The sequence below is a fragment of the Thunnus albacares genome, chromosome 3, assembly GCF_914725855.1.
Source record: "Thunnus albacares chromosome 3, fThuAlb1.1, whole genome shotgun sequence".
In the NCBI taxonomy this organism is placed as follows: Eukaryota; Metazoa; Chordata; class Actinopteri; order Scombriformes; family Scombridae; genus Thunnus; species Thunnus albacares.
The window spans coordinates 25,442,306-25,465,237 of record NC_058108.1 but is presented as its reverse complement, the minus strand read 5'-3'; the positions used below and the strand labels follow the sequence as shown (position 1 = coordinate 25,465,237).

Genomic DNA, 22,932 nt, shown 5'->3' with positions numbered 1-22,932 from the left:
CTTTAGGGCTGTAAATTACGACATACTGTATGTTTGTCAGCCTGCAAGAGAAGACGACATAATTTTAACTGAATTTCAGTGAGTATTTTGATCCTTTTCTAGTGAAGCAACACCAGCAGTACTAAGTAAAATACTCAACATTGAAAACATTGAAAACTTTACTTGAATACAAAAATGCAATGCAAAATGTACTTGAAAAGTAGTCATGGTGCAGAATGGCTCCTCTCAAAGTGTAGTTATATTATCATATTGGATTATAATTAGTGACGCATCGATGTATAAGGAGCATTTTAATGATGTAACTGGTTTAGGTGGAGCTGATTTGAACTTCTTCTTATGAGATCATCATTTCTTCTTAACCTGCAAAATAACTACAGCTGTCAGATAAATATACTGGGGCAAAAATTACAATTACAATAGTATTCATTAATTCAGTGTAGTAGAAGCAGTGGTGGAAAGTAATTTAGTAAATTTACTCAAGTACTGTACTTCAGTTCAGTATAATTCTAGGCACTTGTACTTGACTTGAGTATTTCCATTTTCTGCTACTTTCATACATTTCAGAGGGAAGTGTACTTTTTACTCCATTACATTTATCTGACAGCTGGAAGTTAGTTAGTTAGTTAGTTACTTTGCAAATACAAATTTTCTTCAAAACTTGTGTTTTGAAGAAAATTTGTATTTTACTTGTATATCATGTTATAATATATACAGTATACGTTATTGTAGACTATCCAAAAGAATAAAAGTAGTCTACTAAATTAGCTAAAACATTAAAATTCTGCTTATCTATGAATGCATCAGTAATAATCCAATAATATAATGATATCCTTATAATATAATATGACCATTCAGCCTGGTGCTTTACTGCACCACGCTTGTGGAGCAGCTTTCATAACCATCTGAGGGCAGCACAGACACTAGACTCTTTTAAAACAAGCTTAAAAACCTTTTTATTCAGGAAGGCTTTTTCATCATTATGTCTCTAATGCTGTAGCACTTTGAGAAAGTGAAAATTAAAAGTGCAGTATAAATGAAATGCATTATTATTATTATTCTGCATAGTCTGTGCTTTTACATATAATACTTCCAGCATATTTAGATGATAACAGGCTATTTTTTTACCTTTACCTTTTTGTACCTCAAGTAAAATGCAGCAATTTTACTTTTAACATAGTATTTTTGCATGGTGGTATTACTATTCCTAATTCAGTAAAGGACCTGAATACTTCTTCCACTACTGAGTTAAGGTATTCAGCATTAAGTACAGACAGGTACCTCAAAACTATACTCAAGTGCAGTAGAATACTTGAGTGAATATACTTAGTTACTTTCCATTTCTACCCTTATATATTTCTCTCAGGATGACGGAACATAAATCGCAGTAACTGAGTACAAATGGTTTTCCGTGAAAGCCAGTGTGGCGTGCTAAAAAGCCACCTGAGCGACACACCTGCCACTGAGCTGAAGAGACCCAACTCCCCCACTGCGCATGCTCAGCTCCACTCAAGGGCTACACTGTCATGGCGGTGACGAGCTGAAGCTACCGGGGTAAAATCAGGAAGAGAAAGCAAGCGCAGCTGGGTTAACGCTGACATTTAAGCAGATCAGTGGAGTTTCCCGGGGAGGACGGAGCGGACCTCCTTCCTTTGTCGACTTCCAACGGAGCTACTGACGGACTTGCCCACCCCTTCCAGTTTGTGAGTTTTTTTCCCTTCTGCCAGGCGCGCTACCTGTCAAGTGTCTGGACTCGGTGACAACAGCAACTTCCAACCGCTGTACGGGGGATATTAAACTCACCGTATACTCGTTTACCGTTTGACCGGGCAGAGGAGGGAACAGCTCCGCTTCACCTGCTTCCCTCCTCGTTACCTGCAGCACACTTCCCCACGGCTTTCAGCAGCATTAATCCATCCGTCTGCTATCAAGTTACGGACCTGGGGGAGAGGAGTAGTTCACTGTGGAGTGAAGCGGTGACAATTGTGTCAACGACTGAGAAACACTCTTTGCTCACTTTCGAGGCTCATTTGCTCAACTGTTTTGGATGGGGAGGGAGACGTTTTGCTTGTGTGCCTGTAGACTGTCAACAACTCAGCTGAAGGGGAGATAGATTTCCCCCCTCTTTTTCTCCTCCCAACCATCAGCTGCACTGTCACCATAGGAGGTGAACAGGTGCCTTACCTGTGAACGCCACCTGTCCCCGTCCTTCCTTAGCAAATGGCTAGCGAGGAGACAGCAGGTGATGGAAAGGACGGGATATCAGGCGCCATGGCGCTCAACCCCGGAGTGCCTATCAGGGGGATAAGGATGAAATTTGCCGTGCTTGCTGGCCTGGTGGAAGTTGGGGAAGTTTCCAACCGAGACATTGTGGAGACGGTGTTCAACCTGGTAAGCTGATTATGAGGGCTCAGAATAGGCCTTGGATAGCACTGTCACACGCTGTAGTGCTGAATGTGACATCTGAACGTTTTGGGAGAAAAAGTCTGACATCATCCTCATTTACATATAAAGGCGTTGATGATCCCGCAGCACTTTACACAATTAGTTGGGATACTTTACCGCCAGTTATTTTAAATTCAATTAATAGATAGCAGCCACACATTGGAAACTATGTCCTGAGTTATAGGCTAACTGATTGTTCTCTAGTTGCCCTTGTTGCCCTTATATGACATGTTATATTGTTTATATGACAAATAACACCGTGCAACCTTGACTGGGTCCCTCAGGAGAGTTTAAATGTGGATATTTTATTATATCACCCTTATTTAGGCCTTTATATTGTGCCATACAGTTTCTCATTTGGCACATTTATCTCCGTCTTTTCTTATGCTGCTACAGTTTTATACTGTAGTGTATCTATCTACGGTATACATGTATATGAATTGTTTGGCGTGATCAAAGAAATCAGGTTAACTGAATAAGACATGATGACCAGTGTCAGAATCATCATGGCAGGTGGTGCTTTTTGTGACATATCCAGGTCAGCCAATGTGTGTGTGTGTGTGTGTGCCTTATCTGTCTACTACCTGTTGGCCACATAAAGTCCTTATCCAGTCTTGTCTGGCTATAGCATTGATAGTCCTTCGCGCTGCTAGAGTTATCGAATGACTTTGCGGCACCTGAACGAGAATGAATGAACCGAACAAGGAAGTTCAGCGTGAAGGAGGAGAGCATGCTCAACTGGAGCCTGGCTGGTTAGGTGGGAGGCAAAGACAGGGAGGAGAGGTGGAGGTGGAACCTGCAAAACTGCTTTGTCACTGTGGCAACACAATAGAGTCCTTTTTAGGAAGGGAGGCTCATCCTCTCTACGTCTGTAGTAACAAAGTTTGCTCCAACACCAGCCCCCCACAAAGGAGGGAAATGAACTGTAGTAGTTGTGACACTACAAGGCACAAATCTATTTCACCATCCAACCAGCAAGAAAACCTCTGGGTGCAACAAGAAAGCAAAAAGCAGCTCGAGAGTTGTCGCTTGTACATTGTAGCTGTAGCTACTATATCATCATTTTTGTTTTACATCTTAAGTTTGAGGTGTAAACTGAAATATTTGTGGGTTTTTACTCTAATGCTAGTTAATGGACAAGATTTTGGAGGCAACAAATGTGAAAAAACAGCAAACTATTGCATTCAGTTGCCCTGTCCAAAGAGAGAAATTTACAAATCAGTACATATATTATTGTGTTTTTTTGTTTGATCTGGAAAAAGTTAATACTGCACAAACATGAGCTGGAGAGAAAGTCATACAGGCACACGGTATGATTTGACAGAAATGTCAGTGTGCAGCTCTGCTGTGTCCCTGGGTCACCATGTTTAGTACGGTCAGTGTTATTTTAGGGCTTTCAGAGATAGCACCATGCATTAATCATGTCCACCACCGGGGTGTCACGATTTCGATTCTAAATGGATAATCGATCGAAATGAGCGTTCCATTTCAACCTTCAGAATCGAAAGTAGGATTGGCGATCCTTCCTCTCCACCTCCGCCTACTCGCACGTGCCCCAGGAAAAAAGATAAACAGCATTTCAAAGATTACGGCATAGCTTACCGGTAGCCTGCAGCTGCATTACTTTTCGAGACACCTTGGCCACTGCCGGAGTCGGAAATGTTGGAGAAACAACAGAACTGGAAAATCCTCCTGCTTCCCTGAAGTCACCGGTGTGGCAACATTTGCCTTCCCTGTGAGTTGTGTAAACAATGAACACGTTGTTGACTGAAAAAAAACTACAGTTTGTAAAAAGTGCAACACTTAAACTTAAATTTACCAGGATTAAAGCCACCAGGATAAATCCTAGTGGCTTTCTGCAGGTGAGGAAACTCAAGCTGTTGTTGTAAAGTCCCCTTCTGCCATTTAGTGGCTCTTCTTTTTTATGTTTAACAGTTTGTTAACAACTGACTGATGAAATAAGTTATTATTACATTTTAAATTATTTAAATTTGACTATATGCTCTTAGTGTGGTACATTCCCAAAAAATATGGCAGTTTTATCACACTTGATACCTTGTAGCCTATATTTTTAAAGAAGAATTTAAAAATGTAACTGACAGTTGTCAGAGTATAAAACCAATGATCTGTTGATCTTTACAAATCAAGACTCAATAGTCTAGCTCTGGCATTGCCGTCAGTGCTGGGAAAAAAAAAAAGTTTATATCAAATCAAATCGTGACCTTAAAATCGAAGGTCAAATCAAATCGTGACGCCCTTACCCTCCACCCTCCACATCCTCCGCTCACCCTCCAGTTGGGCGTTAGTCTGATTTACCACAGAGGCCAGAGTCTTCTCTTTTGTAGTGTCTCATTTGCAGCCTCTCACCACATGAGTCCTACACTGTATTTGATTAAATGCAACATAGTTTTCTCAAGAGAATTATCCTAAAAAATTCTAGTGTGACCTAAAACAGTGCTTGTGATGACTCGTGACACAAGAGCTGGGGTTATGAACACCAGGATTCACTGGTTTTAAAAAAGCAGCTCATTATGCCGGCTTAGTTTTTGCCTGAAGTCAGGAGAGCACTAAAGTGCATCTCATATTCTTTGTCAAAGGAGCTGTAACTCAAACTACCGTGTGGGTTTAACACTTTTGTCTCTCAGTTGTTACATCTGGTCCTCTCTAGCTAGATATCTGTTAAGCATGCCATGGTATGTTTCAGATAAAAGCGAAAGTAAATGTGAGTAAATCAGAAAAGGAGGAGTTGAAACCTTTTTAGGCCTCCTCTTTACAATAACTAACAGTTAATATTCAAACTGTCTTCCACAATGTTTTTAATTAAAATTTTTCTGTGTGGTGGAGTATCCTAGACACACAGCCACATATTTACTGTAGCTGGAGACTGGCTCATATTTAGCTACTGAGAAATGTTGTTTGCCTTATCCTGGCTTGTGGGATCGTATCTGTCTCTGTCTTGGTTGACAATCACAAAGTCTGTTCAAAGCAGAGCCATTGCACTAGAAGAAACAAGTTTCACACCATATTTATTTATGTAATTTCTTTTTTCATGCATCCAAAACAAGCATAAGCCCAGACACAACTGCACACAACCTCCCTTAGTAAATATGCCATTTTTGCTGTAGAGGACCACAGTGTGTAGCAAGTTAGATTTCACCTTTAACCTGACTACATGTCCAATCACACTTAATGTTGCCTGATTAGACGCCTCCTCAGGAGTTTTGTTATACCGAACAGGGTGGGATTATGTCGGCTGTTGTCATTGTTATTGGTCCATAAAGTTTTCTGACGTCACATAATTCCCAGCATAACTCCACCCAGCTACAACCTGAGTAGAGGTCTTATAGACTAATTAGAGTAATTTAAAACACCTGTGTTATTATTTGTAGTTTTCATTAAATGAAAAGTCTGTGGTCCAAAACATAAACATAGAGTAAGGTTGCACACATTTGGCAGTAAGAACCTTCTTTAAACCCATGTCTTGCAGTTTTGAAAGCAGCAATATATTTTGTAACACACTGAATCTGAATCAAAGGACTAATAATAATGTGAAAAGGCTACTTCAAATTCCACCGAGAATCAGTGCCCTACTTCTTCGCTCTGCACAGCTTTCTATCACTGTCAGCTCACTGTTTAGTCGGTCTGACCGATAAAACCAAAACCATACTGGTTCAGATAGAAGGTTAGGCTGAAGCTCGCAGCCCACAAGATGACACATACTGATTATGAGCTTCTTCCGTCGCACAAAGGGACTAGTAAACAATGCTGAACATCCCGCAAGCCAGAGAGACCACGTAGGACCTCTTTCTGGTTACCTGTCAAATGTTCAAAAGTCCAAAGGTCACTGGTGTTTTAGCCCCAGCTTGGTCTGCCAACTCTTAAGGAAAACAACTGGGTCTCTTGGGTTAGTAAATGTTTGACTCTCTTCCCCAGTTAGTCGTTTACTTCATCTTTTAAGGCAAGTACAATACAGTCAGTTTATGAGCTCCTGTGCTGTTAGCGGCTTCCCACATTTAACAGGAAACAGCGTTTTGTTTTCTTGGTTTGGCAAAGCAAACAATGTGCCGAAAGCTGCAAACAGCTGCAAAATGAGCTGTTAATTCTCAGCTGGATCGTCTGCAACAAAGACTATTGACTAATGTTTCTGCCTACTCTGATGTCATTCTCAGTCGACACTAAGGCGACCTTAGCCAGCATACAGTTAGCATAAGGTCAGCATGTTTATAGTGTAAACACCCTCACATAAAGAAGAAGATTTCCATGCAAAATTAGTTTTCCCTGCACCAAGTAAATTGTTTTTCTGAATCAGAACACCTCAACATTATCACTGTTAAAACATGAGCACCCACCTAGGAAACAAAAGGAAGCGCAAAGGTTATAATCCTGTATCAATGGAATTATGATATAATGATATGAACATTTTCTGAACTTAAAGAGGTCACTTATTGGACTATAAAGTTATTCTTAACAGACTGGACCATTTTTTTCAACTGAGATTTCCTTCTGTCTCATCATGTCACACATGTGCTGAATAGTGTTATAAAACTACGAACGTTGATATGTGTGATTTATGTCGATGATGATGATGTTGTTGACATTACTTGGTCCACCGCAGTCCTCTCTTCCACTGAGTAGAGCAGAGAGTCTTCCAGGACTCCGTAAACTATTGACTGATATAAAGCTCTGTGAAGGAGAGCTGTCCTGAATCGGGCTCACAGCTCCTCTGTTAGGTGACACTGGAGATGGGCGAGTTAGTGGTGTGGAATGTAACTTTGGCTCGACATGAAGACAAGGTCATGAGGCTGGCTGCAGGCTTTGTGGACAGCAGCGGCAACCGGAGGTATCTGACCACGTTGTCATCGTTTATTCCTGCAGTTTGAAGTATTACATTAAGGTTATATCTGTTTAATTTGAACTAGATCTGCAATGATTAGTTGATTAATTGAGCCATCTCGGGCTTTGAGAAACTGTTCTGACTTTTTATAGAACGACTAATCGATGAATTGAGAAAATAATCACTAGATTAATTGATAATGAAATAAAAATTAGCTGTAGCCCTAATTTCAATGTATATTGTATAGAGCACCAAAGACAGATAGTCTGTCACAAAGGACAAGTGGAAGTTGAACTCATTGTGATGTTTTGTATATTTCGGAAGGATTTATTTCATATATGAAATGCCCATCTAGGGGACTAAAAATCCATGAATGCATATTCTAGTGCCTCAAAAACCAATGTAATTCTGTAATACAGGACTATTTGTAAAACTGCAGTCTAAAGCTTGTCGGGAACTTATCTGTAATGATTCATAGAGTGCTTCAATTTGATGCCTGAAATAATTTTCTGTAAGAACAGCCTTCATATTTTCCTCAGCTGCTCTCTTTCCTCTCGAGCTACTGAGCATCTCTGCTAAGCTGATTTCATACTTTGCACATAAACTTCCAGTCTGCAGGCGGTTTTATTAAATCTATATTAGGCTGTAACTATAGCTTAAAAGTTCTCTTGTGTTTCAGATCTTTTAATATTTCATGTTATGCGCCTGTATTTAGTTTCCTTTGTAAGGGGCAGCCACAGAAAACATAGGCACCTTGTTTTGTTCTGAATTTCAGGCTTTCTGTACCTCTTATTTGTGCCAAAGAGAAGGAAAAAAAAAAATCAGTTTTATATTTGTTCAGTATTATTTTAAGGTGCCATTCTTTGTCTCTTTGTGTCTGAACATGCACGGTATCTGTTTGATGGTGTGTACTCTATCATCTCTAGCACTGATGTTGACACAGAGGATCCTCCTTTGAGATAGGCTGTCATAAGTGAAATTAATTGTTCTAAACTGCATCTTCTCTGCGTTTCTTTAAATAGTCTACTTAATACCTTTTTCTTACTCACCACTGCGGGGAAAGAATTATGCAATGAATTTGCAATGTGTCAGGTTTTAAAGTCCTGAAATTGATTTTTAGTAGCTTTGTTTCAGCAGAACACTAGTATCAGTGGGTGTAGGCTTCTTTTGGCTTTCACTAACTAGGGATGGTATAAGGTTTAATGCAACCACATTGGTATTTTTTTTGCCATTTTTAGAGACCTTAAAAGTCATATTTCCCCACTTACACCTTTTGGTATCTAGCCTCTAGAGAGTTGGGTCCATTGACCTTTGGAAGCTTTACCACTGCCAGTATTTCTTGCGTAATCTTCCATCAGAAAGCATGCAGTAAGAAAATATGAGCACTGAGTGATGTGAATGTAGTAGTTAAAAACGGCTAAATGAAATCAATAACGGCAATAACATTGCGCTTTGATTACGACCTTGAGAAATGAAATAGAAAAGTGCATCTCCTTCTAATTCCTAGCCCTGCCTATGTGCATATGATGAAGACAAGAATGGATCAAAAAGCAAACAAACACACACACACACACACACACATATGCTCCCTGCACACAATTTAACACAAGTGGCAGGGAAGTGAGGGCGATCCTTGTCCTCTCTCCAGGCATGCTTCACCCTCTCTGGCAGTAACAAAGAGTCCTCTAATCTGACACATGAATGAAACTCTATCTGCTTCTCTCCGTTATCTCTTGCATCAGCCCAATTCTACAGTCACACCTTTCTCCTCTTTTCTCCACTGTAGCTGAATTTAGTTTGGAGCACTTGAGGACTGTTGTTCGAAATAAGCGTGACCTGACTCGGTTTATACTCTTTAAATGCAGGATTTTTTTTTTTTTTTTTTTTACATCAACATGACCTTCAATGCTCTTTGTGTATGTAAGTGACCTTGTTATTTCCCTACACAAAAGAGGGCATTTTTGTTGCCATTACCCCATTTTGGCTGTAACATCTTGTTTACAGTTGTAGCAGTTTCTGCGTCAGGTCAAGTTTTGACCTGAATGGGGATAGATTTTGTGGCTTGGAGTGGGTGCATAGGCTTTACTTTTTTTTCCATTAATACTGCCTTTTAAATAGCCTTTCACCTACACAATGTGCATATAATTACACCTCTACAGTCATAGCAGTGAAACTAACACAATGAGCATCTTTTGGGTGTGAACACAGGTTTGACTAACCAGCATGCATTTACCTGTAAATAAACTGGTTCTCAACAAACCACTACTGGGATGTCCGTTTTTCTGCTTACCTGTCCTGTATAGTGAGTCATTACTTAGCCCTCAAGCAGATCAGATAATGCACCCATTATGCCTCATCGACCGCTGTGTGCTGACAAACATACAGATGGCCTCAGGATTCAATGATGTTTGAAAGAGATTTGTGGCGGCGAAGAGACCGCAACGTCTCACGCAACACGAATAACTGTACGAGAAAGATGGAGATACAGTACGTTTGGGATTTGTAACTGGGATGGGGTGGTATTGTTTCTAATTAAACAGAAATTTGATTTAATTATTAACACTATAGTGAATAGCCCTTATCACAGGAACAGTATGTTTGTTTTCACATCATCCTATGGGCACAGTGGTTATGAAAACATGTTACATTCGGCAATTAAGTGCTTAACTACCTCAAGAGATTTTTGTCTGTTCCCCCACTAATTGTAGTAAGAGATGTGGACAACTGTTGTAGGGTAAGGGTTATTCCGTGCTGGCTGTCACAGAATTTTGACACAGCACAGAATAATCAATTAGCTCAAGTGTTTGTACACGCTTCAGCCCAGTGAGCACGATTTTAATTATTAATTTGCTTGAATTTTCTGCACTTCTTTGTAGACTAATTGGTTTGTGTGTACAGTCGGTAAACAGAAGAATAGAATACATTTTCTTACCACACATGGTGCTTTTCGAAGTCATGTGTAAAATGTTAATGGAACGCAATAGACACGTTCACATCCATTGTTTACTTGAAAGTTGGTTTTAAAGCTTTTGGAGTTAAAATAAATTATTCACAAACTTTGAGAAAGACTTCAACTTCTGTTGTTTAGGTGGTTTTATATCTGTGGATTGGTATCCCTCTTTCAGATAAGGGCGATAAAGTCATATTTCTTTGGTGAGTAGTGTCTCTCTACCATCAGCAAAAAAAAACCATTCTTCACATTTTTCAATCATTCAACTTCAAGTTTGAGTGTGTTAAGTGAAGGATTAACTAGTCACAAATCATTTATCTGGGTCTGAGATGGCTGCCATAACGCTGCCTGTTTTTAGGAATCAGGGCCTTAATATAGTCTACTTTTTGGCCTACATCTGCCAGCTCACAGAGGCAACAGAATGCTACTGGTTATGTTGGACGGAGTTGGGAACAGGAAGGGTCGGTGGAGACTCTCAAAGACCAACAGGATGATAATTAAACTGTGCCTCAGAATCAGCCACAGGGGCAATTAGAAACTGCTCCCTAGTATTTTTGTGTGTAGACTAATACTGTACTGCTTTACGAGGGAGTTATATGAGCAAGCATGGGCTTCAAAGCTGCAAAACTGGGAAATTTCACATGTTGGCAGCTCAGAAAAACAGTAAGAATTTCTTGTTCTTACTGACAAGAAGTGGGTGAGGGGGTTTTTAAATTCTGATTTTCCATCTGCTGTGTAGTGTGTGTATAGAGAAAATTTCCCACTAGCGATCATATCCTACACAAGAATGAGAAACCAAATATTCTACTTGGCCTCAGCCCCAGTTTGGTTTTTGTTTTGACACACATTACCCCCCCCACTCCACCCCACACACACAAACACAAATTACAACTCGCTGGACTTTTGCAAGATCTCCCTTCCCCCTCCCATCCATTTTCGAGCTGCCCACTCCAGTCAGGGTAGCAGTGGCAACAGGGAAATCAGAGCCTTGCTGAATTCATTTTCCCCAGTAACTTTCCATAGAATTCATTGCTGGTCCTGGGGCTGTGAAGAGCTCCAGCTTATCCAAGGTTTGCCCCACAGTCATCGGTCATGCAAACCCACAAGTTATACTAAACTGTTGACTATAAAAACCATACATTTTCTGGTGCTGTTTGTTGCTCAGTGTTAACTACTTCCAGAAAAATGGCCAAACCCAAGATTCATGTCTTCTTCTTAATTATTTAATGTTTATTTGTATAGTGATAAGTATATGGCATGAACTCATGTCACATTCCCCAGCAATTATATAACTGGACTGCATAATTTCACCTTTGACCTTGGATATGAAGGTCAAAGTCATTGTTGAAATAAAGGCGATGTGCATTCTTTGGACATGAGACACAACTGGGGTAATGAGCTGTGGAAATGCACAACAATTCTCAAAGCCTAATTCACACTGGTTGCACAGACACACACACACACCATGCAAAGAAGTATAGCTACTGCTACGTTAATGTGCTGGCATGGTGGTTAAATTGACATGTCGGAAAACTATAGCAGAGCTTTTGGCTAAACAGGAAGCGATATTAACCTCCCGGCCTGCTATCGTCTCTTCTCAGTAGGGGGTGTAATGATATGCTAATTCTGCTTGCCTGCCAGCCAGGTTTCAGTGTTGGATGCTGAAAAGGTGTGAATATTAAAACATGGCATGAAATGCTGCTCCTTTTGTAAAAAAAAAAAAGAAATAGTATGTTGAAGCCTCAAGGTGTTGGCTCACTGTAGTCCCTGTGGTGGGGATTTCTCAAGGGAAAACACAATATAATTGTTCAGTGAGATCAGTGAAGCTTCTCATGGTGTGTTCAGAACAAATGTGAAGTGAATTTTCACCTCATGTTACCTGCGGGGGTTTAACCAAGGGATCATTTGTGTTTATTCGCCCCAAACAGCCAGAATACATTACTGTACATTAGCCGTAAGCTAGCAAGCAACGGCAGGCACCGACTGTGTCTGAGGGGGTGTGTCTGTTTGTGTTCAGTTCAGCCTCTGACTGAACTCGAAACTCACCAGGAACTCTGGTTCTTTCTGTTATTTCCCTCCAGTCTCTCTCCTTTTGCCCTCTCCTTTCTGTATGTTCATGAAGTACATTTATAAAGCCCAGCGATACATGCAAGTTTTTCGCTCAAGTTGAAACATTTTTTGTGTCTATTCATGTCTTTGCTTTAACTTTGTATGTTATTGCGCCGCATAAAAAATCCACTTCGTGTTTGGTCTGCACACACGATAACAGGTTTAATGCATGATGCCTAAATTCCAACATGTTTTTCCCTCCTAGTGTTTGAGCACTATCTTCTATCTTTTCCATTATTTTTAGGCAGATGAATTAGTAGGAGTGTATACATTACTTTATGGTGAAGATGCACCTTGTTTTGGAGGTATGTTGTGATGATGCAGTGGCTTTTTTAGGGCTACTTCCAATTAAATTGCTTTATATTTCAATAATCATTGTCTGTATCAATATGAGTGCCACAAGAGATTTAGCCTACACTTTCTCCCAGTTCAGGTCTTAAAGGATAGGTTCACAGTTTTTCATGTATGTCTTAAAACAACAGTCAGGTGCCCATATGAACATTGAAACATGTATCTCTTGTCATTCCTCCCGTTCATACTGGCCATTAGAAGATCCTCCCAAATGTGCTCACAATCTAAGTGATGGGGGACAAAATCCACAGTCCTCGTTTTGAGCAAAAATGTATTTAAGTTTATCTGAAGTTCAGCCATCTGAGTCAGTCAAATGAAGTGGATATCTTCTAAAGTTAGTCTTCTTAGTAAAAAATTCCCTCTTTGTGTCTTGATTGCAATGTTTTCCTGGTCAGCTGCAGTGAAGGATCGTGGGAAAAGAGGGAATTTGGCACTAAAAAGACTTTAACTTTGTTGTTTTCTTGTTTTTGGACAGACTTGAAAAACTGTAATGGCCGACCTTTCTTGACTACTTTACCCTTTGCTCAAATTAATATAATTTTATGTGTTTAGCATATCTTTCCAGCAAGCATTTAACTGGAGGGCCAGTGGCGTTATTACTGTACATTCATTTGCACTCGCAAGAAGACAGTGTGCACTGAGCTTCTAGCAGTGTAAAGCACTATCACACTCATGGTGAGTTGACACAACTCACTCACATGCAGTCACCATTAAGTTGGGAACTCTCTATGGCCTCTCTAAGGACAATGGGCATAAAGAAGTTTTAAGGTCATACTTGCTTTTTCTAGTATTTTGCTATGATTCCATGCTGTTCAGTTTAGTCCACTATGTCCAGTAGGTTTCATAGAGGATCAGTGCAGATTGGATATTCTGCCATCCTCTTAACTTTATGATTTCATGGATAGATAGTGATGGTGGTGATGCCATCTAACAATTTTTCACCTCAGACAAATCAGCCTTTGTTTCACAGGACTGTTGCTGAATACTGACACAATGGTGACCATTTAAGACTTTTTTCCCCCCTCCCTGCTTGTAAGCAAATGCTCAATGTGCAGACCAGCCTGTGGGATGTTTGTCTGCATTAGTCATGGGATATACTGCATGATTATACTGTTCTTAAGGGATCATCTGTTTCCCCCCAGCCTATAGTTGTAAGGTAGTTTAGTCTGTCATAATATTACTATGCATATCACTCAGCTAATGCTTGTGTGATACAACTGGTATGTTGAAATTGGGTTCTTCTAAGGAGAGACTCCCATTGGCAGATGCGTTTATGTTTCTAGGCTTTATGTGTAAACAGATACACACATTATAATCTAATCTTCTGCTCTAACTGTGAATTTGGAGGTGTGATTGTGCAAGTTTCTGTGAGTTTAAATGGCAAGATAACAGGGCCTCTCCTCAGATAGATGGCTAAAGGCCAAATCTGGCAACCAAAATTTTTTGGCCGCCAAGAAATCTGAAATGATCTCTTACTGGGCTACCACAAAACTTTTAGGCATGTTTTAGAAATGTTGTGTACATATGTACGAAGTCTAGCAAATGTAATACTGTGACTTGCTGTTTACTACACGTGAAGCTATTAAATAAGCCATATAGACAGGGAAACACGATGTTGTGTGATGCACGTAAGAAATGTACAGGCCTGTGTCTTCACTGTTGGTCTTCCAGTGAACAGTTCTGAAAAAACAGGCCCTTGGGCGAACATGACTGGCGACCCCTGGATGGTTCCGCTACCCTTGACCTGCTTTCAAACTCTGCATCAGCAACTCATCTGTTGCCAAGGCCTGGCATGCAAACTGTAGGGAATACAGGCTGCACATCAGAGGTGCAGCCTATGAGTAAATGCTGCACAATAAAATGTAACACAGTATTTTTTTTACTAGAAAATATTCAGCTTGTAGTGGATATCTGAACAGATATTGTTTGTCAAACCAAACAAAAGCAAAGATTCAGACTGGATGGAAGCTCTTTCTTCTCCAACTACTTCAGACATGGTTAGTAAGAGGTGCCTACCGTTCATAACTGTTGTTTCTTAAGCTTTGTTATAAATTTGCACCTTGCACATACAACTACACATCACTTTTTTACACTGCAAGGTTTCAGTGGTTTGAAAACCTCAGCAAGATCTCAACTTCCTGGGTGCCATGACATTACTCAGTAGCATCCTTCTTCTTTTTGCCCTGTGTAAACTTCAACCTATCCTGCTTTAATTCAATGACAACCTGTATCAGTCAAGTTCTGAAACTGTGCTTCTTAAGTTTACTCAAATGCATTAAATCCCATTTGTTATCTGACCAAGATGCACCAATGTTTATATTAGTATCTGGTGAACTGTTTTTTTAAACAGAAATAAAAAGATTTTTGATGATAGCAATATCTAACAGGACAAAATTTTAAAGCATAATTAAAACTGTAAATCTGAAATCATGTAACATTTGTCTGGGGACTGTATACTTTTGACTAACTGGTATGTTTATGATAATTATTATGTATGTGGTACCTGTTTTTTTTAATATTCTAAAACTGGCAGCACTGCTTTGATCCACAACAGATTAAAACTTGATGTAAATAGCTGGAGAACTATATTCATGTAGGCTAAATGATTTGATGTTTAGCATTCTTTTAAAATATTCACCATATAATTATTCACGGGATCTCTCATGGTGTTTTGAACATATGTTTTTATTGAAATAAGTTTGAAGGCAGTTGCCTCTCAACAAATGACTTATGTTGCACCTCTGACTTGCACTCATAACCTGAAAACAATAAGTAGAAAAAAAAGGAAAGATAGATCAGAGTGGTCACATGGTTCACCGTTGTTTTACTCGGAATGAAATGTGTATAATTATATTTCTGTCATGAACTCATATGTTGTGAATAACAAGACTTCCTTTAACTACCAGAACAGTTTAAGGAAACAGATATTACCATGGCAACTGACCGTCCAATTACTGTCTGTACACTGCAGTTCTCAACATGACCATGATGTTACAAAGTCCTGCTTGTGCACAACAGCAACTGTTTTACCACCAAACATTTTTTTTGGTTTAAATGTGTTCGAGACAACTGTCAAGAGTCTTGAGTGACTTGGTGCAAATTAAGCTTTAGGCCTCATATATAGAAGTTTTTTGTAGAATACTGCATAATTACTTGCTAGTTCAAGTGAAGTATACTTGCTGAGGTTTTCCATTTCAACTTATTTCAATGCAGTCTTTACACAATGTCTTCTTTTAGCATACTTATTCATATGCAAATAGAAATAAGTTTTGATTGCTATAAAAGCCCCCCTTCGGAAAATGATCTCTTGTTTTGATTGTAATGTCTGGAAGTACCAGGCTGTGCTTCAGGAGAAGGTGGAGGAGGATGAGAACATGTTGTGGAAGGTGGGGAAGTATGCATATCTTAAATCAGTGAATTTGTTTGGGCATAACGGTTAGTTGAAGACCATGTAATCCACACCCAGATATTTGATAAGCTGCCAGAACCACAGATAGGCATTTTCAGATTTCCTTAAAAAGCAGGAAATTCAAAGCATGTTTATTCCTCTTCATTTCTGGAAGAGGATGAAAACTATTAACTTATTTCCAATATTTGAGAAAACCTTAAGTTTAAATGCATGATAAATATCAAATAGATATTTTCAGGTCTCAACCAAAATGGGATGTTGAGTTACGTGGTTTACACGTGTGAAGGTGATCAGGTCTCATGACCTTTAGCTATGAATGAGAGTCTCCAAGGAGTAATCATTTCCAAGTTCCTCATGGTTGTAACCAGTAAATGATTTGGTAAAGGCATCATGTAAAACCTTTTTTGAAAGTGTAATTTTAATTGATTTGTAATAATGTTCAGTTATTTATCCCTTTTTATAATTTAGTAAGAGCTCCCTCGTATTGTAGGCAATAGATAGAGATGTAGCTTATCTGCAGTGTGATCTGTGAGTGACATGCGGAGAACGGCACAGCTGTTTGTTGATGGTACTTGGGATTAAAACCACAAGTTTCACAACACCATTTGCATTTAAATGTGGAGATGCTATCAGTTCAATCCAGTTATCCATTTCAAAGAGACTGAAATATGTTGGAATGTTGATAGAATGTAGTGCAGTTGTTATCCCTTTACATTAAAAAATCATGACAAATCTTGCCCATCACAAGTTACCTTGAAAGTTGCTTATTTTGGTGATCAGAAAGCCTAAAAGTTATTGGGCCTCATGCAGGAATTTTTTTCGTATTCTTATCCTAAAACTCTCTTTACTTTTTTCTGTGAGGTTTGCTTGAGTGTTCAGATTCAACACACTCTCTTAACTGCCCCGAACTAAATCGTATTTTTCAGCCTGATAATGTCACCTGTTCATGAAGAGGTGCGTGTTCATAAGATTTGATCTTTAGCATAATCTACACCCCTAAAATTGCCATAAAAGGCTACGTGTACTGCTCCATTTGTTTTAGTGATATATTTTATTTTTGTGTTGATTTTGGTGTTGTATTTAAACTCCAAATTAATTCAGATTAAGACATTATAATTCTAAGTCAACCAAGAAAGGCAGACTATCTGTTCATGACTCGTATGACAGGTCTGGACGGCTGGTAAATTTTTTTCGTACCTCAGAGGAAATTCTAAATGAGAGAAAATTGATTGACTTTACAATAATATGGAACTAACAAGCAAGAATCCTCATGTTTTGGGTGATGGAAACATCAAATATTTGGGATTTTTACTTTTTATACTTTATTGATGATGTGCTCTAGTCTATCAAAGAATAGATAACCAACATTGTATCCACAGATTATTGTATGCACAGGATATGATGTTACTCATCCTGCCATAATCCACATCCAACATACACATAGGAGTTTTTTTTAGATGTCAAAAGAATGATGCACTAACCCATAAACAGTGACTGTCTAGATATCATGTCATGCCATCACACATCCACAGCACCATCAGACAGGCAGCACCTGGTCACAAGCCACAAAACGTAAATGTTAAAAGGTCGAGGTGTGTTCATACTGGTACATCATAGGGGTTATCAATTTGGCATCTTACATCACGGATGTTTCATTGAATTATACCCGCATCATCAAAGTTGAGCAGTTAGTTTTGGTGTCTCAGAGACAACTGTGTCCATATTTGAAACATCGAATAATTCAGCTATAGCTCTTTATCTTGGTTGGTTTTCAAAGACCAAACTATAGTTTTTGTGTGTTTTAAACCTAAATTACAAAAGACTTTACTTGTGCTCATTCAGTGTATATACTACAGTATATACACAATTACAGTATACTGTGTACTGGTGCACAATATGTTATGTAACTCATAGTTTGCCATTGGTTTCAGTTCATTTCAGTATAGATACTAGACTAGATAATCCATATATCTTGTCTAGTATCTATACTAGATGGCATGGGGTGGCTGTGGAGGTCGAGTGGGTCGTCCACTAATTGGAAGATTGGCAGTTCAATCCCAGGCTCCTCCAGTCCGCATGTCGTAGTGTCCTTGGGCAAGATACTGAATCCCAAATTGCTCCCGATGGGTGCGCCAGCGGTGTGTGAGTGTGTGTGTGAATGTGCATTAGATTAGATTCTGATGAGCAGGTTGGCGCCTTGCATGGCAGCCTCTGCCATCAGTGTATGACTGTGTGTGTGAATGGGCGAATGTTGACATGCATTGTAAAGTGCTTTGAGTCGTCAGAAGACTAGAAAAGCACTATATAAATACAACCCATTTACCATTTACCATATATCTTATTTTTGTGAAGTGATTGCTCCCACATAAGGATGGAAATACCAAATCACACTGTCTGTCAGGGAGTAAACTGGCGTTTGCACTGTGTGCTTTATTCAGTAGCATTCAACATCAGCTTTTGTTGATGAGAATTTTAGGATTGAGAGAGGAAGCTGCAGTGACACAGGAAGTATAAACTACAACAAGCCCATTGGAGTGCAGTAACTGTGTTAGGATATGCTGCAGACAGTTTCCTGATTCCCCATTCAGGCTTTCCCTCTGGAAATTCTTTAGCTGAGGTGTTGGAGATTTTATACTTTTCATTTGCCAAGGAAGTCAGGAAGAATGCTGTTCATAGCCCATTAGGTGCACTGGGTCTCATGAAATGAAGAGGATATCAAGAAACCTCAGACAGTCTAAAGTTACTCTTTTCATTACATGAACTACTAAAAGTTGACCTTAACTTGATCCTATTGTCCTTATTTGTTCATCCTCCTTTGTCATGCTAGTCAGTCACTGTAAGAAATGTTTAATGTTACATTTAAGACCAATAAGGTTGAGTTAGGGCATCAGCAGCTTAATCAGATTTAGCCTGTGGGGAAAAAACTAGTGGTGCTTTGCATCAATGTTTGGATAAGCAGGTCCCTACATTGTATTGTTCTGTATTCTTTCTAGTACAAGCACGAGGATGCACATGCAAACCATGAACACGGGGTATATGTTCGGTCAACTGCAGAAGGTAATGCATATTACCAGTTAGTGATGATTATGAGCTGTAAAAATGGAAAATGTACCAATAAAAGGCAAGACCTGCAATACTGGTTTCAGAAAAAAAAAGATAAACTAGGTTTTATGAGGTAGCGATTGCAATCAACATGTTTGTTAGCCTTAAGGATTTGAACAAAACTGTGTTTGTTTACAATGATAACGTCACCGGATACCTTTTTCAAATTGAAGTATCTAATCTAAGGTGGGTCCTTCATCTTGAAATCCTCTTTTCACTCCTTCTTCCAACAAGGCAGGCTGAAATTCCTCACTAATGTTTATCTCTTTCCTTTTTCACCTCCCTGATCCAGCTGCTATTTTTAACACGTTGCACCAGAGCCAACCTTCCCATTTACTGCTACTATGCAAACTTAAACCATTGACGTTGATGTATCAAACAAGGAAATTCTTTGTTTTCTTCATGATTAAATCTCTCCTTTCCATGTCTGCATTCACACTGTCGTCTCTCTTAACAAAAACCACATATTCTTCAGCATTAATTGTGTTAATACTGGATATCTCATTCCAGACAGATTTTCTGAAATAGAAAGCCAAGCAGTCAATAGATCGTATTCTAGTATTCTTTTAATTTTGAACATCTCATTCCAGAAGCAGACGACTTTAGTTGGTCAAGGTTGTCTTGGAAAAATGGAGATTGCCCTGAAGCCTAGACTCTGACGTCTAATGAGGACCATTTCCTGACAAGCCTTTTCCTTTTGTTGACAATAGCAGTCACACTGCAAGTTAGATTGCCATATAGTTCTTGGCTTAAAATTGTCTGTTATACAGTGCACCTCCTTTTGTAATGCTTTGCCAAGACTTTCTTTGCTTAGTGGTCAAAATGGTCAAAATGCAGCTACTTACTTTGATTCAAAGTGTCATCCAAATGCACAAGCTTGTGTTTGCTGAAACAAACGCGAAACATGTGTGATAAATGCATGATATGGTGTTCCCATGGATTACATTCATCCTCCTCCTCCTTTTTTATTAGTTAAAAAAAACTCTAGCCCATTTAGCACTAACTTTATTACTTTAGTACAGAATAAAGAGGATGACGCACACAAAGACATCCCCAGAATTCTTCCTGTCTTCAACAAATTCTTTGTAATAAAGTTGAAGATGAAGTTTTATCTTTCCATTAGGGTTGTTGATTATATTCTTGATTAATTAATTAGTCGTTTGGCCTATGAAATATCAGAAAATGTTGATCATAGAAGACTAAAGAAACCATAAAATATTTATATTTAATAAGCTGAAATAAGAGAATTGTAGCATTTTTTTTCTTTAAAAACGACTCAAATGATTATCAAAATATTTGGGGATTAATTTTCTGTCGACTAATCAATTAATGACCAATAGTTGCAGCTCTACTTTTCATCTTAACTCAGGCTAATTCCAGCTCCTGTTCAGGAGTAACTTTAAATTGTATTAAATAAGAGGCGTATTTTGGAGAAAGTTGGCATATTGGAGCGGGAGCCCATACAGGAAACAGGAATGCTGATAGAGATATACAAAATTGGTATTTGTGTCGATACTGACCTTATTAAACAGATCGGATAACGGTCACGGTGTGAGCGATCCATATTAAATACAGTTTCCTTGTCAATGTCAACATAACATTGAGCGTTTCCGCTATCAGTTACATTAATTCAGTCATGGTTGGCTGCTGATTCAGTTTTTAGTGCCACAGCAATCCCTGTCCTGATATTACCTCACATAAAAATCATTCCAGTGAGTTGAGGTAACAGAATCGGCATCAGGAGAGAAAAAGTTGGATAGGTGTATCCCTAAATGCTGACGTACCTGTAATTTCAGCAAACCTTACTCTGTCAACAAGTAAATCAGAAAGGATGGAGCAGCATGGCTATAGGGAGATCTTCCTAAACCAACTCTGCTCTTATTTGTTTGAAGTTCCAAAATATGTATCTGTTTTCTGTTTTCCTTGCTTTGGATCTTTGCTTCTTCCTCATTAATCCCATCACATGGTGCAAACGGCATAATAGACACATGAGTGGACTGATGGCAAAAATTTAATGTAATCTAAAACAGCATCGGTCAATTCTAGATGTGTTATCTGTTGTTTTTCTCCATGTTGTATCAAAACCTGTTTTCTTAGAGAAATAAAATGGAGCAACAAAGGAAATTATTTGTTGATCAAGCTGCTGCCTGGGAATGATCACATTTAATGTAGTGTAAAAATGACTGCCAGCCAGTGTTTAAAACCAACGCTTGGCAGGTTGCCCTTCTGAAGATATTCTTAGAAATCCAGCTATTAAAATATCTCTCTCCGCCTCTCTGTCTCTCATTATCGTGTTTGTCTCAAAGTGTAAGAAAGGTAACATTGTGGCACTGATGAGAGAAAATGTACTCAACAGTGTCAGATAATCAGTCTTCTAATTTAACAATAATGAGTCAAACCCCCACAAATGCTTTAACAGTTTCAGTTTAATTATCACTATTTGTTCATTATTCCCAGTGTTGACGATCAACACAAAATGAGTATTTGGTGCCATTTCTAGAAAACCTTCATAAAGTGGCTTTTGAATAACAAGTTGCTCTATATGAAGAGAGTGAGTCAGGTAAAAAAAAAAGTGGTTGTTGTGAGCTGTGATCATTGTACCAGTGTATTCCATGGTCACTGCATGCATAATTGTCACCACTTTTCTTTCCACTCCTGCTTTGACAAATGTAGAGTGGCAGAGTCCTTTACCAGGCTGGATGTCGGTTGGATGTTTTGTGAATATTTTTCACGACAGGAGCAAGAGTAACAAGCCATAGTGCAAGACCGTATAACAAGTAGTTATGCATGATTCTTAAGTTCTGTGGTTTGGTCGTGTATAGAGAATCACCAAATCCACCTTTTCTTTCCCAATACAGATTCTGATACCTCATCTCATTATATCTGCTAATCCTAAACTGATCTGATAGCAGTGCTCTCTTTTTTTTCCAAGATTTAAATCTGTATACATCACTGTGTAGAACTCATTGGCATCATTTTCATGTAACCTATGGCGAGGGATTACTTCTGTGACTGAATGAATGTAACCGATACAGGGAAATGCAGTTTTATAATGACACTGACAAAGAATAATAAGGTCAGTGTCACAGTATTGTAATATAAGTATCCAGGGAGGTTATACGAGTTGTGACTGTGTTGAAAGCAGGTTGATGTAGGTTGTTTTAAACTACGAACATATCTCTGTATATAAAATACATCTACATTATTAAACAATCAATAGATTCTTCAGTTTTACTTCATATTTTGCTGCAGCTTTACTGCACTTCTGTCACCCATATCATCACTTGGAGTTCACCACACTTTCTGAATCGGCCATCACCCAACACTGTAGCAGTCTTCCTGCTCTCCTCCGTTCTTTAGTGTGCACTTGTTTACATTGGAAAGGGGATGACTTCCTTTTCCTGTTGACACACAATTAGCTGGTTGAAAGAGATTTATTTTATTCCTTACAGTAATTTGCAGAGCAATTTCACCTCACAGTTGAAATGAATATATTTTTTTCATATTTTTAGAAAGAAAAAGAGTTGTTTTATTGCCTAGCACTAGAATATTTTCCATATTTTGATAATCTCCAAGTTATCACCCGATCTTTCTTTTTTAAAGAACAGAGCTTCAAATGAACATTTAGCCCAGATGTTTCTCTTTCCATTTGACTGAATTTAAAAGACATCCTACTGCGAAGTCATTTGATATAAGCTTTGAAATTCAGTGAAAATGGAGGTGGTTGTGCAACAG

General features: G+C 38.8%; 1 protein-coding gene across 8 annotated transcripts in view; it reads left to right on the top strand.

Annotated features, from left to right (window-relative positions):
* Nucleotides 1-1,495: 1,495 nt before the first annotated feature.
* The window catches only part of lrba (LPS responsive beige-like anchor protein), a 191,405-nt gene continuing 169,968 nt past the window's right edge, over nucleotides 1,496-22,932 (top strand). For 6 of the 8 annotated variants that reach the window (XM_044347236.1, XM_044347239.1, XM_044347237.1 and 3 more), the window contains exon 1: nucleotides 1,496-2,388. In XM_044347236.1, coding sequence (XP_044203171.1) covers nucleotides 2,218-2,388 — 171 coding nt within the window. In that variant the 5' untranslated portion in view covers nucleotides 1,496-2,217. The remainder of the gene's footprint in view (nucleotides 2,389-22,932) is intronic. The other 2 variants (XM_044347241.1, XM_044347240.1) reach the window with 1 other exon arrangement.